Raw genomic sequence first — 18,412 nt, 5'->3', positions numbered from 1 at the left:
CAGATAATGACGGTGGGAGCTCAGTGAGTTTTCTGTAATAGCTGGCTGGCCATACACAATGCAATGATTACCAGAGGAGACGTCTGATTTGATAAACCACTACTGCACCCATCAGACAAATCTATAAAAACCACTAGTGGCATTCTCCATCCATTCAGTCCCGGGCTAGCGGTGGAAACATTCCAGCCAGTTTTCAATCAGATGTCTGCTGATATCAGATCAAAAACCAAGAGCTACAAAGTAACAAAATATTACCAGATCAATTTTCAATCCAGGAAATAGTAAATGCTGGATTAAGCAGATCTGAGGCCTGGTTCAGAGGATCCGATGGGGTTGGCTCAGTCAGACGATGCTAAATGCTTTTCTGCAACTGCACAGTGAAGTGTTTGGCATCAGTTCCTGTTGCTGCATTTTGAGCCCCTAGGAGGAAATGGAACCACGAACAGAGCGGTCACTGGATGCTACAGATAGTGCTCAAGTCGAGACAATGGGATCTACTGCAATGATCACACGGACACCAACGATTTATAAAGTGGGGACTAGAGAAGAGTGCTGTAATAAAAGAGCAGGAGACTTGGGCGCAGCCGGCGCCACCATAGACTGTAATAGGAATTACAGCTATAATGGCGTTCAGTGAGTAACTTCGGCGCCTCAAAAGACGGCGCTGAAGTTACTTTAAAGGGAACCAGAGAGGATCAATAAAAGAGTTTATACATACCTGAGGCTTCCTCCAGCCCCATACGCACAGATCGCACCCACGCCGCCGTCCTCAGCTGCCTGGATCCGCCGGTACCGGGCCCGTCACTTCCGGCGGACGCGGCCAATTGTCCGCATCACAGGGGCTCTCTACATACACTTACGCTTGTGGCTGCCTACTGCGCAGCCGCATGCGTACGGGTATGGAGGGAGCCCCCTGTGATGCGGACATTTGGCTGCGTCCGCCAGAAGTGACGGGCCCGGTACCGGCGGATCCAGGAAGCGGAGGATGGCGGCGTGGGAGCGATCCATGTTTATGGAGCTGGAAGAAGCCCCAGGTACGTATAAACTTTTTCTATTTTAACAAATCATTCCTCTCTGGTTCCCTTTAAAGAAAACCCGAGGTGGGTTTGAAGAATATTATCTGCATACAGAGGCTGGATCTGCCTATACAGCCCAGTCTCTGTTGCTATCCCAAACCCCCCTAAGGTCCCCCTGCACTCTGCAATCCCTCATAAATCACAGCCACGCTGCTGACAAACAGCTTGTCAGAGCTGGCTGTGTTTATCTCTATAGTGTCAGTCTGCTGCTCTCCCCACCTCCTGCAGAACTCCGGTCCCCGCCTGCATCCATTCCCTCCCTGCTGATTGGAGGGAAGGGACGGGGGCAGGGACCGGAGCTATGCAGGAGGCGGGGGAGCAGCTGAGACTGACACTACAGATGTAAACACAGCCTCACAGCACAGCTGTGATTTATGGGGGATTGCAGAGTGCAGGGGGACCTTAGGGGGGTTTGGGATAGCAACAGAGGCTGGGCTGTATAGGCAGATCCAACCTCTGTATGCAGATAACATTCTTTAAACACACCTCGGGTTCTCTTTAAAAACACTAATTTGGCCGCCAGCAATAACTGGAAGCCATATTACACGATTTCCCCACCATCCACGTGGGCCTGGAGGAGGAATAGTAATAAACGCCGCCGGGACTTGTGCAGCAGGGTAAGCCGCATATCGGCTGTATCCTGCGCCCAAGTCTCCCGGCAGCGATTTCATAGGTATGCACTAGAGAGGCACCCAAAGTGAACTCAAAATGAAGGAAGACAAGTGCAGGTCTTATGCTGGGAATACACAGCTCAGTTTTGCTGCTCGATCGTTTCGCCACTCGATTCCGCAGTCAATTCTCTTATCTTACGCTTGTTATCTTTTACCATTCATTTCAATCCGGAATCGAGCAGCGAAACGATTGGGCGGGAGATCGGACATGTCAGAAATTATCTATTGAGCCATCTTAGTGGCTCAAAAATCGAGCCGTGTATTCCCAGCATTAGTCAGTAACTATTCTTCAGTATGAAGCTGGAAGAATAGGGCAGATCTGTATTGTATAATTGCATAAGACTACAGGTTTCACAGCTCAAGGCTTCCTCAAGTCAAAGAGTGCTACTGCCTGCAGTATAACAAGCTGTGTTTACCAGCAATAACATTCCAAGTCAGGAGGAGCCGACAGACACAATGGCTATTCGCAGCTTACTCACCCCGGGGACAATATATCAGCCACTAAAGCTACTTTGTTTATGTTTTCTACCAGCTGCACCATGTGACAAGTGTATCAGGTGACTGGTCACCATTCCTTGCCCTCATCAGACAGTTCCCAGCTGGGGGAGGGGGGAATTCCGTGTTACAAGGAAGGGGCTGCTATTGCATCTGAAATGAGGGGGGCACGGAGGCCGACATACGGTAATCCCTACTATCCGGCACAGACAGAGATTGCTTTATGGGGGATATTTATTATGGATTTATAAAGAACTAACATATTCAGCGGTGCTTTACAGAGTAAGAAACAAACATGGGGTACATAATAAAAAAAACGGACAATGGTGTACATCAAAATCAGACACACTGGAACATAATACAGAAATAGTAAATTCAGTGACCAATTTAACCCCAATAAAATGTATGGCAAACTTTAAGACACAAAAAGGTGAGCGATCCCTGCCCTTACAATCTAAAGGAGTAGGGAGGAAACAAAGGGTGGGGTAATACACTATATGTATACCTCGAGGCAGAGAGTTTTTAGGTCATCTAGTAAAAAGCAGAACTCGGCCGGAGATCAGCAAGGCGCTGAAGACTCGCCCCAGTGTGAACAAGCTCTAAGGCCTAGTGCACACCAGAGCGGTTCTGCTGCGGTTTGCGATCCGCTTGCGGGTGCGGATCCGCTTGGGTAATGTATTTCAATGGGCTGGTGCACACCAGAGCGGGAGGCGTTTTGCAGAAACGCACACTCCCGGGCTGCTGCAGATTTTGGATTGCGGATGCGTTTCTGCCTCAATGTTAAGTATAGGGAAAACGCAAACCGCTCTGAAAAACGGCACTTCAGAGCGGTTTGCCAGGCGTTTTTTGTTACAGTAGCTGTTCAGTAACAGCTTTACTGTAACAATACATAAAATCTACTATACCAAAACCGCTACACAAAACGCTAGCTGAAACACTGCAGAAAAATAAGAAAAAGCGTTTCAAAATCTGCTAGCATTTTGCGGATCTGCTAGCGGTTTTTGGTGTGCACCAGGCCTAAGGGCTGGTGCACACCGAGCGGGTTTTCTGGCGTTTCTGCAGCAGCTTGCGGATGTGGAAACGCTTGGGTAATGTATCTCAATGGGCTGGTGCACACCAGAGCGGGAGGCGTTTTGCAGAAACGCATACTCCCGGGGTGAGGCATTTCTTGGATTGCGGAGGCGTTTCTGCCTCCAATGTTAAGTATAGGAAAACCGCAAACCGCTCTGAAAAAACGGCAGTTCAGAGCGGTTTTGCAGGCAGTTTTGTTACAGAAGCTGTTCAGTAACAGCTTTACTGTAACAATATATGAAATCTACTACACCAAAAACGCTTCCCAAAACCGCAAAACTCTTCATAAAAATAAGAAAAAGCGTTTTAAAAACCGCTAGCATTTTGTGGATCTGCTAGCGGTTTTTGGTGTACACCGGGCCTAAGAGATTGCTGTGACAAGTACAGATCACAAATTACTTCTGTCTGCAGCCAGCTAAGAAAGTCTACAGGAACTACAAGATTAATACTGACAGCAGTACATCCTCATGTGCTCTCTAAGTACATCCAGCCCAGTAACCCCTCTTCCTGCATGAGTTACCACCAGCACCACTCAATGATTGCCAGCCAATTCCAAGCCACACAATAGCTGCATAATATTCACAACATTTGTATCAATATGAAATTATGAGCAAAGCTATCCACCGTGGCTAGCCTGAAAAAACAAAAAAACAAAACACACACACACACACACACTTTACCATATATATAAGTGGGAACATTAGAGAAAACACCTACCTTGCTCTCTGTTTCATCTTTCACTGCTCAGCCTGCTTCTAACAGCCCTGATAAAATGCCCAACTGAGCATTCAGTCTCGCTTTGCTCAGGAATATTTATAGCTCAGTCTGTGCTCTCTGGTGTCTTTTCAAGCCCAAGCTGCTAGCTCTATAATTATTATAGCGGAGTCATAGTAAAGCCAGACTGAATGCTCAGTCGGGGATTTTATCAGGTCTGAGGGCTCTTTCACACCAGAGCTTGCGTTGGAGAACGCTCAAAGCATACGTTTTGTTGTATGCGTTTTAATGCGTTTTGATGTGCATTGCACTGCAGTGAGTGCGTTTTTAATCCGTTTTCAATGCGTTACAGCACATAGAAAAACGAAGGTAATTTTTTTTCTTTTAGTTTTCAACTTTCTACATTGTTCCTCTGTTGCGTTCTGGGACTGATTGCCTGCGTTAACGGATTAAAAACGTGCATAGTGTGCGTTTTACATTGACTTAGGCCTCGTTCACATCATTTAGCGCAGATAGGCCTCGTTCACATCATTTAGCGCAGATGGCTGTGCGATCGGAACGCAACGCGTCCAATCGCACGCCATCTGTGCTCCTATGCACTGCGCTGCAGATCCCATTCATAATGAATGGGATCTGCGTTGCGATTCCCAAAAATGCGTGCAGTACGCGATAGCGCAATCGCGCTGCCATGCAGCGCATATGATGGGAATGGTAGAAGGGCTGTCTATGCCCTTCTACCATTCTCGCGTGTCGCACACTATACGCGCTGCCAAAATGCGCACGGCAGCGCGTATAGTCTGAACGAGGCCTTACATTGTAACGCATAAAGCTAGCGTCGGCCGAAAAACTGCGCTTGGGTGCAGTGTAATGCAACGCACAAAAACGCAGCGTTATATGTGAAAGCTAAAATGAAAGTCTATGGACTTTCATTTCACCTTGGGTAACGCAAACTTTATCCTTTGCGTTGAAACGCAGAAAATCTGCCCTAATGTGAAAGAGACCTGATAAGAAACAAGCTGTGCAGTGCAGACTGAAATAAAGCAGGGTAGGTGTTTTCTCTAATGTTCCCACTGATATATATGGTAAAATACATGAGTGCTTCGTCTCTGATTCACTTTAATGAAAAACATTTCTTGGTTACAGCTGATACAAATCCTAAAATCAATCTCCAGTGTTTCTACTTCCTGCTTTCATGGAAGCAGACATAGGGTTAACATCCTGTGTTTAGAAATTACTTCTGCTGTAGCAGTCAGCTGACACAGCTGAGAGCTGAAATTACAACTTGTGATTAGTCACAGATAAGTGGGATTTAGACAGAATACACTCAGGGGGCATTGCTCTCAGTTTTCCTTCTGTCCTGTGCAAGAGTTCAGGTCCACTTTAACTACAAGCAGAAGTTGGAGGGCAGTTTGGGATCTCTGGTTATTCCCGGCTGCAGCTGCCAAAGAAGGATTAACTGGCTGTAATCAGGGGTAGAACTTGGCCCCCCTATATAACCAAAGCCACTAATCCTACATCAAGCTATTGATAACATTTGCTGGAAAAGAGGACACCTGTCATATGGTCAACTGCCAATTGTGGTACATCTTGCTCTGAACATGTGTACCTCTGCCAGTATCTGGGCTGGGTATAGAAGTACTCCAACAGGTCATGTACAGTACAGTTTTATTTTCCTTTATTGGAAGGAGGGGGGGGGGGGATAAATCATGTGTGAACAGTCTGAATAAGAATCTTTGTTCATGAAAAGTGTAATAGGATTCTTTGAAAAGCATTTATACATACAGAGCGTGGGATGATAGTCAGGATAGGAGTCCCACACCAACAGCACCGCTCATAACTTGCTGCAGTGTTGGGTAACACTGGGCTAAACACAGAGGGCTTGTAATATGCTGAGTGCGAGACACGTGCACTGTGTGTCTGGCTTAAAGTACACTGAGAGGGAATTGGAGGCAGCCATAGTTGACTGGCAGCCCTGCTGGTTTATTTGGCTGCAGTAGTGCTTGAAGCGGAACTGAAGTGACTAAATAATACAAAGCCCCTTGCAGCAATCCTGTCCCATTCCTCCGCCAGATACTTTTGGTACTAATGTACCATCGACCTGTAAGTTACCCGGCAAGCCACGCCTATCTTTCTCACCCGCAATAGTGTCCTGCACTGTTAGCGCAAGGCACTATTGCGGAGTAAGATACGTGTGGCCCGGGGCGCGCAGGAGGTACAGACAGAACCAAAAGTATCTGGCGGCGGGAGAATGGAGGATTGTGGCGACCGGCGCAGGACAGGAAGGCTGCACAGGGCTGGCAGAAGCCACAGGTAAGTGAAACACTTTTTTTTTAGTCATTTCAGTTCCGCTTTAAATCGCACACCAGAAACAAGCATGCAGATCTGCTGCATGCTTGTTCAGGGGCTATGGCTAAAAGTATCAGCAGGATAGCCAGGCAATCTACATTGTTAAAAATAAAATAAAAATAAAAAGTCTGCCTCCATATTCCGCTCACTTCAGGTGTCCTTTAAATCTTGTTGTGGATGTCACCACTGGCAGTTCACCCTCACAAAGCCCCCCCCTTCTACACCCCGCCCCCCACAACATAATACACACAGTCCATATGTCATGATGTACAGCAGCACTACACACCAGTCACAGTAATTGGACTCTCCTGACCTCTGGCAACTCCAGAGATTAATTACTCGCCTGAGAACATTCCTTTTTATGAGCCTGTTTTACTGTACCCAATAAAATGGTTTTATTTGTATGTAAAACACTGAACTCACAATGCACCAGTACCAATTAACAGAATCAGTTACATCAATGCAGAGAAATGCCGCACAATCTATTTATAACCCAATCAACCAAAATTGCGACTCTGCAGTAAGCGGCAAATGGTCACACGTCCTGCCCATACAGTCAGCGCCCGCCCGTCCCACCTCCTGCCCTTACAGTCAGCGCCCGTCTCACCTCCTGCCCTTACAGTCAGTGCATAACTGTCACACCTCCTGCCTGTACAGTCAGTGCATAACTGTCACACCTCCTGCCTGTACAGTCAGTGCATAACTGTCACACCTCCTGCCTGTACAGTCAGTGCATAACTGTCACACCTCCTGCCTGTACAGTCAGTGCATAACTGTCACACCTCCTGCCTGTACAGTCAGTGCACAACTGTCACACCTCCTGCCTGTACAGTCAGTGCACAACTGTCACACCTCCTGCCTGTACAGTCAGTGCATAACTGTCACACCTCCTGCCTGTACAGTCAGTGCATAACTGTCACACCTCCTGCCTGTACAGTCAGTGCATAACTGTCACACCTCCTGCCTGTACAGTCAGTGCATAACTGTCACACCTCCTGCCTGTACAGTCAGTGCACAACTGTCACACCTCCTGCCTGTACAGTCAGTGCACAACTGTCACACCTGCCTGTACAGTCAGTGCACAACTGTCACACCACCTGCCCGTACAGTCTGGATCTGCCAGAATCCCAATGAGGGAGATAAATAAAAAACTGGAGGAAACCAAGTGAAAAAAAAGAAAAGCAGTACTCCAAAATGAGGCCTTATCCTACAAGATACTCCAATCCGAATCCCGGGGGCATCCATGCCCATCAAATTTCCACAGCGGAATGCAGCGCCATACGACGGGACGCCCTATAAACCTCTGTGGTCCATTTCACATGGGTGCCATTCTCTTTCTTATTACAATTGTTTAGCACTTCCCTTTCAGCAGAATGGCACAATATATTTTTGTTACTTGGAGCGACGGTTCAACTCTATAAATACGCTTTAAGATAAGTTACAACTCAAAAAAACCCGCTGTAAATAAAAAGGATTCTGACAAAAAAAGAAACGCTGTGGCCATGTCCTCTCAGACAATCCCACGTCTCCATCACTGACTCACTACTAGCAGTCTAGTGAAAACACACTGCACTCAGGGGAGCTTGCAAAGGCATAAATAACCCTGTAGTATCTGCAGGTAAGATTTCCAGATTTTGTAAAAAGAAAAAAAGGATTTCACCAGTGCCCTGCGCCTGATCAAGGAATCAGTTGGTGTTAACTTATCTGCATGCTCCCTGTAAAAGGTCCTGACCACACTTACACCACCTCCATGTCTAGGTATGATCAATGAGATACAAATAATACCAAGTTGATGCAAGATTATGCAAATATATGCTACGCGAAAATAGAGCCAATTGAGTCCCGTCAAGATGGAATTCAATTCCTCCATTAAAAGCTGCATAGAGAATTTGCATAAAATTCTACATCTACTGGGAATTGTTTGCATCAGCTTCTGCATTCGCCAGTGATGGGAAATGATGCTGAATATGAATAAAACAATGGGATTTAAGTAAACATAGCAAGAGTTTAAAGCAGCAGGGACAGCCTTAGGCCCCGTTCACACTGCACGCGTTTCCAGCCGCGCTTTGGAAACACGTGCAGGAGGCCGACACGCACGACATCATACAGTGCACTGTCTGATGTTCACACTGCATGTGTTCCAGACCTGTGCAGTCCGGGAACGCATGCTGCACGCAATTTTTGCAAAAACGCGTGGCTGTCCCATTCACTTTTCAGTGATGGGATCAGCCACGCAACGCACACAAACGCGGATGGCGTGCATTCGCATGCGTTGCGTTCCTCACGCATGGCCGTCTGCGTTTGTGATGTGAACGGGGCCTTACTATCCCAGGAAAAAACAATATATATATATATATATATATATATATATATATATAGATAGATAGATAGATAGATAGATAGATAGATGTATTGTATGGTACGCTTTTTTTGATTTCAGTGAATTTTATGCAGTAAATAAAGGCATTTTCCTTCTTTACTGACTCTAACCGACGCCAACCCTGATGCAATTTCCTTCCTTACTCTTTTTTTCTCCTAGTAACTGCACTGTCATATCTAGCTTGCTTCATAAACACATGGACACAGCATACATTGTATCTCAGCAGCTTCTGCAGAGAGGGGAGGTGTATTTCCCTTCTCAGCCAATCAGTGAGGAGCACGAATGTGGGAAAGGAGAAAGCAAGCTTCCCGCTCCTCTGTAATGTACCAAACAGAGCCAGACTGACCTAGATGAGATTTATTAAAACAATGATTATATTGGAATGCATGCAATGCAGGCTACCCAACACGCAGCAGTGAGTAACTGGAATTTAATTTTGTGACTGACAATCCTGCTTTAAGTGAAGCTAATTTTAGCTCAGGTTTACTTTAAAAGACTTGAAACCTATTAGTATTTATAAAGTGCAGACATATTATTCCTTAGACTGTAAGCTCGCAAGGGCAAGGCTCTCCCTTCTTTTGTGTACTAGAAATAATTATACATTTTATTCATCATGTTCCTTTTATAACTGTCATTACCAATTCTGTATTTTGTCACCAATTATGTATCTTGTATATTAGTGTACACCATTGTCTGTATTATGTACCCCATGTTCATTTCTTACTTTGTACAGCGCCACGGAATGGCGCTTTATAAAACAACAACGATAATAAATAATATTACAGGGCTGTGCCTCTGTACCAAGTGCTCTATTCCAGCGACACAGTGAACAGATCTTCTATTGGTTGATTGGTTGCTGTGGGGGTGCCACCATTCTGAAGAGCACCCAGGAAGAGGCCATCCATCCCAGAGCTGCTCAGACAATATAAGTTGTGTACAGGAAGTGCTGTGTAGAATCAGAGTGTTCTGCATTCCAGTGATCAGTTCCGTGCTACAACAGTTTCACTTCTCCCCTGAGTTATGCTGTTCCAACCCTGAGGCCACTGTCAAACATTCCACAGATCATAGGGCGGATCACACACACTTAATGGCAAGAGTTGTCACATAAGCGCTACTAAGACCACATCAGGGTGCATTCGTTAAGTCACATACACTCAGTTTCATGACACTGAAGTAGTAATGGGTACAGTAGGGGGCAGGGAAATATATCAGGATACTTTATCAGCCCCTCATCATATACTTAACAGGAGAGTATAAAATATATCTAGGATACAGAGTACTGTATTCTGTATAAGGATAAAACTGGGGTACAATAGAGTATACCGGGGTACTAGAAACAAGCTGGAATACGGTACAGTATGATAAGTGGGGGATGGGAACAGATAATAGGGGAGGTAGAATACTCACTCCCGTCATCCATCAACATTAAATAGAGAGAGCAGGACAGTGTATATCAGGGTCAATAGGACATACTGGGCAGGACAGTGTATATCAGGGTCAATAGGACATACTGGGCAGGACAGTGTATATCAGGGTCAATAGGGCATACTGGGCAGGACAGTGTATATCAGGGTCAATAGGACATACTGGGCAGGACAGTGTATATCGGGGTCAATAGGACATACTGGGCAGGACAGTCACTGTCCTGCCCAGTATGTCCTATTGACCCCGATATACACTGTCCTGCCCAGTATGTCCTATTGACCCTGATATACACTGTCCTGCCCAGTATGCCCTATTGACCCTGATATACACTGTCCTGCCCAGTATGTCCTATTGACCCCGATATACACTGAGTGTATATCGGGGTCAATAGGACATACTGGGCAGGACAGTGTATATCAGGGTCAATAGGACATACTGGGCAGGACAGTGTATATCAGGGTCAATAGGACATACTGGGCAGGAGTGTATATCAGGGTCAATAGGACATACTGGGCAGGACAGTGTATATTGGGGTCAGTAACAAACGACAGAACATTTATATAGCGCTTTTCTCCTGGCGGACTCAAAGCGCCAGAGCTGCAGCCACTAGGACGCGCTCATAGGCAGTAGCAGTTAGGGAGACTTGCCCAAGGTCTCCTACTGAATAGGTGCTGGCTTACTGAACAGGCAGAGCCGAGATTCTAACCCAGATCTCCTGTGTCAGAGGCTGAGCCCTTAACCATTACACTATCCAGCCACCACTAGGACAGTAGGACATACTAGACAGGACAGTGTATATTGGGGTCAGTAGCATATACTGGGCAGTGTAGTGTATATTGGGGATCAGTAAGACATACTGGGCAGGGTATATTGGGGTACAGGGTAGGTATAGTGGGGTGGGGGGTACATACTGGGAGGAGGGGTATATACTGGGGGGAGGGGATGACTCAAATCTCTTGTCCATCAGCCACATGAACAGGAAGCAGGGCATATTGGGGTACAGGGTAGGTGTAGTGGGGTAGGGGTATATAGTGGGGGGGACCTCACCCCTCTTGTCCTTCATTCACATGAGCAGGGCATATTGGGGGTCAGTAGGGCACACAGGGCATGGAGAATATATTGGGGTACAGGTTAGGTATACTGAGGGGAGGGATATATATTGGGGGAGGGATAAATATACTGGGGGAGGAGTATATACACGGGGGGGGGGAGGGGAACTCACCCCTCTTGTCTATCAGCCACATGAACAGGAAGGTGTATTGGGGATCAATAGGGCACACAGGGCATAGAGGATATATTTGGGTACAGGTATATAGTGGGGGAGGAGTATATATACTGGGGGAAGGGGTATATGGTGGGGGGAAGTGGGTGACTCACCCCTCTTGTCGTCCATCAGCCACATGAACAGGAAGCAGGGCAGGGTGCATTGGGGTACAGGTTAGGTATAGTAGGGGGAGGGGTGTATACACTGAGGGGAGGGGGGAACTCACCCCTCTTGTCCATCAACCACATGAACAGGAAGCAGGGCAGGGAGGGTATATCGGGGTACAGGTCAGGTATGAACAGGGGAGGGGTATATATACTGAGGGGAGGGAGGAACTCACCCCTCTTTTCCATCAGCCACCTGAACAGGAAGGTGTATTGGGGATCAGTAGGGCACACAGGGCATAGTGGATATATTGGGGTACAGGTATATAGTGGGGGAGGGGTATATATACTGGGGGAAGGGGTATATGGTGGGGGGAAGTGGGTGACTCACCCCTCTTGTCGTCCATCAGCCACATGAACAGGAAGCAGGGCAGGGTGCATTGGGGTACAGTTTAGGTATAGTGGGGGGAGGGGTATATATACTGAGGGGAGGGGGGAACTCACCCCTCTTGTCCATCAACCACATGAACAGGAAGCAGGGCAGGGAGGGTATATTGGGGTACAGGTCAGGTATGTACAGGGGAGGGGTATATATACTGAGGGGAGGGGGGAACTCACCCCTCTTTTCCATCAGCCCCATGAACAGGAAGCAGGGCAGGGTGCATTGGGGTACAGGTTAGGTATAGTGGGGGGGAGGGGTATATATACTGAGGGGAGGGGGAACTCACCCCTCTTGTCCATCAGCCACATGAACAGGAAGCAGGGCAGGAATCCGAGGGGCCCCCACAGCACCAGCAGGGCGATATCCAGGCTAGAGAAGCCGAAGGCGGAGCGGGCCGAGGCCTGGATGGGCCCCCACGTGTTCCACACCAGCCCCTGCAGGAAGCCGAGCAGCGAGAAGAGCAGCAGCACCAGCCAGCGCCGCCCGAACACCCGGGGCCCCCGGGGAGCCAACAGCGGCCGCCGCTCCTCCATCCTCCACTTCTCACCGGCTCTGCGCCGGAAGCGCTCGTCACGCGCTCAAAACATCCGCTCCGGCAGCACGTCACCCGTGGTTAGCCACGCCCGCCTCAGTCTGCCACCCGCGACTAGCCACGCCCACCACTAGTCTGCCACTCGCAGTTAGCCACGCCTATCGCTAGTTTACAGTCCTGATCTAGCCACGCCCACTACCATTCTGCCATCTGTGGAGAGTAGACAGCGCGGGCCTTTCTACTCCTCCTCTGCGGGAGGCCCGCCCCTGATGACGTCATGCTTCCGCTGGGCTCCGGAAAGATGGCCGCCGCCAGGCAGCGGAGACACTGGTAATTATGTGGGGGATTTCTCCGGGCTGAGAGGAGAGACAGATGGAGGCGTGTGGGGAGCAGAGTACAGGTACAGCACTGAGCAGGGAAACTGCTGGGGGAGGACTACATGTCCCAGCATGCTGAGGGGAGGAGCTCTGTCTTATCATGTGACTGGGATCACCTGACTGCTCCTTGATCTCTGTGCAGTAGATCTTCTTCCTCATCCTCAGCATGAGGGGAGAGGGTGCATGTAAACCTGAAGTGAGAATAAACTGAACAGCCTAACACTTGTATCCTTAGAATAACAATCCGGTGCCCTTATGGTGGCTCTGGGGAAATGTTTTTTTAAAGGTTATTATGTTATTGTGTATCTTTTGAAGCAGAGAGGAAGTTCTGAGTTCAGGTCCGCTCTAATTACAACCAAACATCCAAAGTGGGTATTGACAGGATGTTTGCTACTTACCTGTTCTTTGTTTCTCTCCATTGAGCTGTCCTGTCACCTGTTTGTGGCTCTGACTGCAGCCAGTCTCATAGAGGACAAAGAAGCAGCGCATGCTCTGGCCACTCCCACTCCCTGCCACCTGTTTGTGGATCTGACTGCAGCCAGTCTCACAGAGGACAAAGAAGCAGCACATGCTCTGGCCACTCACGCTCCCTGTCACCTGTTTGTGGCTCTGACTGCAGCCAGTCTCACAGAGGACAAAGAAGCAGCACATGCTCTGGCCACTCACGCTCCCTGTCACCTGTTTGTGGCTCTGACTGCAGCCAGTCTCACAGAGGACAAAGAAGCAGCACATGCTCTGGCCACTCACGCTCCCTGTCACCTGTTTGTGGCTCTGACTGCAGCCAGTCTCACAGAGGACAAAGAAGCAGCGCATGCTCTGGCCACTCACGCTCCCTGTTACCTGTTTGTGGCTATGACTGCAGCCAGTCGCACAGAGGACAAAGAAGCAGCGCATGCTCTGGCCACTCACGCTCCCTGCCACCTGCCTGTGGCTCTGACTGCAGCCAGTCGCACAGAGGACAAAGAAGCAGCGCATGCTCTGGCCACTCACGCTCCCTGCCACCTGCCTGTGGCTCTGACTGCAGCCAGTCGCACAGAGGACAAAGAAGCAGCGCATGCTCTGGCCACTCACGCTCCCTGCCACCTCTCTGTGGCTCTGACTGCAGCCAGTCGCACAGAGGACAAAGAAGCAGCGCATGCTCTGGCCACTCACGCTCCCTGCCACCTGCCTGTGGCTCTGACTGCAGCCAGTCGCACAGAGGACAAAGAAGCAGCGCATGCTCTGGCCACTCGCACTCCCTGCCACCTGCCTGTGGCTCTGACTGCAGCCAGTCGCACAGAGGACAAAGAAGCAGCGCATGCTCTGGCCACTTGCGACTTGCGCAAGTTTTCTGCTCCTGCCCAGATGTGCACAGCAACCAACGCCAGTATAGTGTTATGCATTCTTGACAAGTACATATATCAGCGTCATTTCTCATGTATGCATTCCCAGAACACTATTGGCTGCTGTGCACTTTCGGGCAGGAGCACAAATTGCAGGAATTATTGAGCAGACAGAGCATCCTCTGACTCTTGGCTGAATGGGAGGCAGAGCAGCACAACTGAAATGAGCCCATTCAAACCAATGATCGATAGTCAGTGTTGGTCAGAATGTTTTTTGGTAGTGGTGGTGGTAGTGGTGGTGGGGGGGGGGGGGGGGTAGATGACAGCAGGCCTAGGGCACTGGAAAGTACAAATCCGGCCCTGTCTGGGGTTACAGGCAGTGGCGTAGCTAAGGAGCTGTGGGCCCCAATGCAAGTTTTACAATGGGGCCCCCCCAAGCACTCTGTACATAACAAATGATACGGCACACCAAAACCTGCCAATGGCAACTGCAGTGTCAGAGGTACAAGAAGGGGATGGGGAACAGTTTGTTAATGATTACCACTATTCAAAGTATCTATAGAAGTGATTATTATGAGCACAGGACCAATAGAGAGCTAATACTGTAGTTGAGGGAGGTCCCTTCGGGGCCCCTCTGGCCCAAGGGCCCCGATGCGGTCGCAACCTCTGCAACCCCTATTGCTACGCCCCTGGTTACAGGTGAAGCTGTGTAGTTATAACTGCTGCTTCTCTTTATGTATTCAGCTCCCATACAGAGTAATGGTGGCCTAGTGGCATTTATTTCCTCTCCCTGCTGTCAGGAGTGATTGTCACAGCTGCACAGGTCTTATGACCTCTTAATGCGGAGCTGGAGCAACCCTATGGTGAAGGAGTGGCTGAATAGTCATGGTTAAGGGGTCTGCCTTTGACATAGGAGACCAGGGTTCAAGTCATGGCTAGGGTCAGTACCTATTCAGTAGGGAGTTCAAGGTAACACTTCCTAACACTGCAGGGTGGCCTCTTGAGCGTGTCCCAGTGGCTGCAGCTCTTGAGCGCTTTAAGTCCAACAGGAGAAAAGCGCTATAAAAATGTTTGGATTATTATAAATGAAAAATAGACACACAAGAAGAGCTTCTCCTCTGGATCACCCATATACTTCCCTTCTCCTCTCGACCGTACCACCTCTGCTCACCGGGACCCTCAGTTTGTGGCTGCGCTTCCCTTCTTGCACGGCCGCGGCCATACTGTGCCTGCACACATAGTCATGAACGATCAGCTTACTGCGCAGGTGGGCCCTACTTATGCAGGCACATGAGATAAAGAGCCGAGGCCTTTTCTGCAAGGGAACAGGGCTACACTCCAGAAATCAGCCACCATAGAAGTCCGGGAGGAATTCAGAAGAAAAAGGTTGTCATGGCTTAACTTGCTGTTGAAATTTGATTTTTATGGTGACAATCCCGCTTTAAGTTGAATTAGTATGTATGTTGGAACACTGTATCCCCCTGTGCTTCCAGTGTTCCCTTGTGCACACTTGTGCCTCCAGTGTCCCCATCTGCCTTCACTGTTCCCACCTGTGCCTCCACTGTCCCTCTGTGCCTTCACTGTGTCCCAAGCGTCCAACTGTGCCCCTCCTCCCATCCCTCTGTGCCATCATGTGCCTCCACTGCCCCTTTCTGTCCCCCTGTGCCTCCAGTGTCCCCTATTTACCCCTGTGCCTCCACTGTACCTCAAGTGCTACCCCCCCTCCATGCCATCCTGTGCCTCCACTCACTGCCCTCTCTGTCCCCGTATGCCTCCAGTGTCCCCTTCTATCCTTCTGTGCCTCCAGTGTCCTCTTCTATCCTTCTGTGCCTCTAGTGTCCCCCTCTTTCCCCCTGTGCCTCCAGTATCCCCCCTCAATCCCTCTGTGCCTCTAGTGTCCCCCTCTTTCCCCCTGTGCCCCCAGTATCCCCCCCCCAATCCCTCTGTGCCTCCATTGTCTCCCCCTGTGCCTCCAGTGTCCCCTTCCGGTGCTCCTGTCTTGCACCCTCCATGCATTCTGAGGAATCGAGTTTGTCGTCATAGCAACTAATCAAAATAGGTTGTCCAATCGCTCGACTGCTTCCAATGGTTAAGACACCAGGGAGTCGACCAGTCAGCACCTGGGCCCAGAAAAGGTGCTGAAAAATACTCAAAGTAGAAATGACCGGGTCTCGTCTTGGGTTTAGAAGCTGACGGGTAGAGCAGGTATTCAGCCACTTAGCTGGTCTTCAGGAGAGCATGCTAGTATTATACATTTTCCATTTTGGATTCTTTAAAATTTTTACTTTCTTGTGTGTACAAGCAAGGCTGAAGTGACTCAGCGATTGGAGGAGAAAAGAAAAAAAGTAAAGGGCAGAAATGACATCAGGATTTAGCCTAAACTGTGGGCAAAAGATATGGTTCCCACCAGGAATAGATTTCTCTTCATTTACTATATAACATTCACTGAAATCAAAATGTGGACAGTACAATACAAGTGTTATGTAAGTAGATCAACTATTTATCTACTTATATATGTTGTTTTCCCTGGCATAGTATGGCTGATCCTCCTGCTTTAAAGAATGCTTCCAGTATAAAAGACAGAGCCTGTCATGTAAGGTTCTGTCTTAAAGAGAAGGTCCAGGGAAATTAAAAATCTTATCACCTGGGGCTTCCTCCAGCCCCTTGCAGCTGCCCTGTGCCCTCGCCACAGTTCCGGTGGCTCCCGGGCCCTTCCAGTGCAGATGCCGACTACGCCAGGACGGCATCTTCTTGTGCTTCAGCGTGTGGCTCATGGAGTCACAGTGACGGACTGTACTGCGCAGGAGCAGAACTACAGTCCCAATGATGTCTGTGCAACTCTGAGAGCCGCTACTGGGCGCAGTGGGCATCTTGCGCTGGAGGGGACCCCGTGCCACCAGGTGGGAGCGGAGCTGCGGCGAGGGCACAGGATGGCTGCAAGGGGCTGGAGGAAGCCCCGGGTAATTAGATAGGTTTTGTTTTTTTTTACAGTTGCTTGGATGTGTCCTTTAATGTTCCCAGGATTGGTGGATCTCAGGGTTAATAACTCACCCGCTGAAGTGTAATGCATTAGTGAGGTTAAACGCCACCCCTCCATCGGCAAGACAGTTGCGGCCATGTTTATAAAGTCTTCCAAAACATTCACAGTGCAGGTGGAAAAATTATGTGAACCCCTTTACCATACATGTCAAACTCGGGCCCGCGGGCCAAATCTGGCCCTTGGAGCCATCAGATTTGGCCCTCAGGTGGTTTCCCCACTTTACATTATATTTGGTCCACTTTAGGCCACCAGGGAAGCTCTATTGGAGGTGAAGCCCTAGATCACCAGAGAAGCCATATGGGGGATATGGGGGAATAACTAAACACTAGGGAACTGTATAGGAGAGGTTGGGGGTCTCTAGACAACAAGGAACTGTATGGGGGAGGGCGGGGGCCACTAGACACCAGGGAACTGTATAGGGGAGGGAGGACCACTAGACAACAGGGAACTGTATAGGTGCTGAAGGGGAGGGGGGCATTAGACACCAGGGAACTTTATAGGAGAGGGAGGACCACTAGACACCAGGGAACTGTATAGGTGCTGACGGGGAGGGGGCAATACACACCAGGGAACTTTGTAAGGGAGGAAGGTGGCCAGTAGACATTGAGGTTGGCCTGTGACGAGGTCCCATAGTACAATTTCGCCCCCACTTTGTATCTGAGTTTGACACCCCTGTCCTAGACTAATGACATCTCCAAGCTCAACCAGCTGGAGTCCAATCAATGAGACGAGAATGGAGGTGCTGGTTACAGCTGTCCTGCCCTATAAAAACACACACCAGTTTTGGGTTTGCTTCTCCCAAGAAGCGTTGCCTGATGTGAATGATGCCGCGCACAAAAGAGCTCTCAGAAGACCGATGATTAAGAATTGTTGACTTGCATAGAGCTGGAAAGGGTTATAAAATTATCTCCAAAAGCCTTGCAGTTCATCAGTCCACGGCTACTTTCCCTAAGAGTGGATGCCCTGCAAAGATGACTGCAATAGCACAGCGCAGAATGCTCAGTGAGGTGAAGAAGAATCCTAGAGTGTCAGCTAAAGAATTACAAAAGTCTCTGGCATAGGCTAACATCTCTGTTAGTGAATCTACAATACATAAAACACTAAATAAGAATGGAGTTCGTGGGAGGAAACCTTGCTGCACATTTATAGTTTG

At 48.8% G+C, this 18,412-nt stretch overlaps 2 protein-coding genes across 4 annotated transcripts in view; one reads left to right on the top strand and one right to left on the bottom strand.

Annotated features, from left to right (window-relative positions):
- SLC49A4 (solute carrier family 49 member 4) overlaps positions 1–12,706 on the bottom strand; it is a 75,036-nt gene extending 62,330 nt beyond the window's left edge. Inside the window, exon 1 of the mRNA XM_068246210.1 lies at positions 12,275–12,706. Within this exon, the coding sequence (XP_068102311.1) occupies positions 12,275–12,521 (247 nt within the window). The 5' untranslated portion in view covers positions 12,522–12,706. The remainder of the gene's footprint in view (positions 1–12,274) is intronic.
- A 19-nt stretch (positions 12,707–12,725) lies between these two features.
- HSPBAP1 (HSPB1 associated protein 1) overlaps positions 12,726–18,412 on the top strand; it is a 106,974-nt gene continuing 101,287 nt past the window's right edge. The window contains exon 1 of one of the 3 annotated variants that reach the window (XM_068246211.1): positions 12,726–12,850. In XM_068246211.1, the coding sequence (XP_068102312.1) occupies positions 12,790–12,850 (61 nt within the window). In that variant the 5' untranslated portion in view covers positions 12,726–12,789. The other 2 variants (XM_068246212.1, XM_068246213.1) reach the window with 2 other exon arrangements.

Source organism: Hyperolius riggenbachi, chromosome 7 (assembly GCF_040937935.1).
Source record: "Hyperolius riggenbachi isolate aHypRig1 chromosome 7, aHypRig1.pri, whole genome shotgun sequence".
Lineage (NCBI taxonomy): Eukaryota > Metazoa > Chordata > Amphibia > Anura > Hyperoliidae > Hyperolius > Hyperolius riggenbachi.
This window is presented reverse-complemented; position numbering and strand designations above follow the sequence as displayed.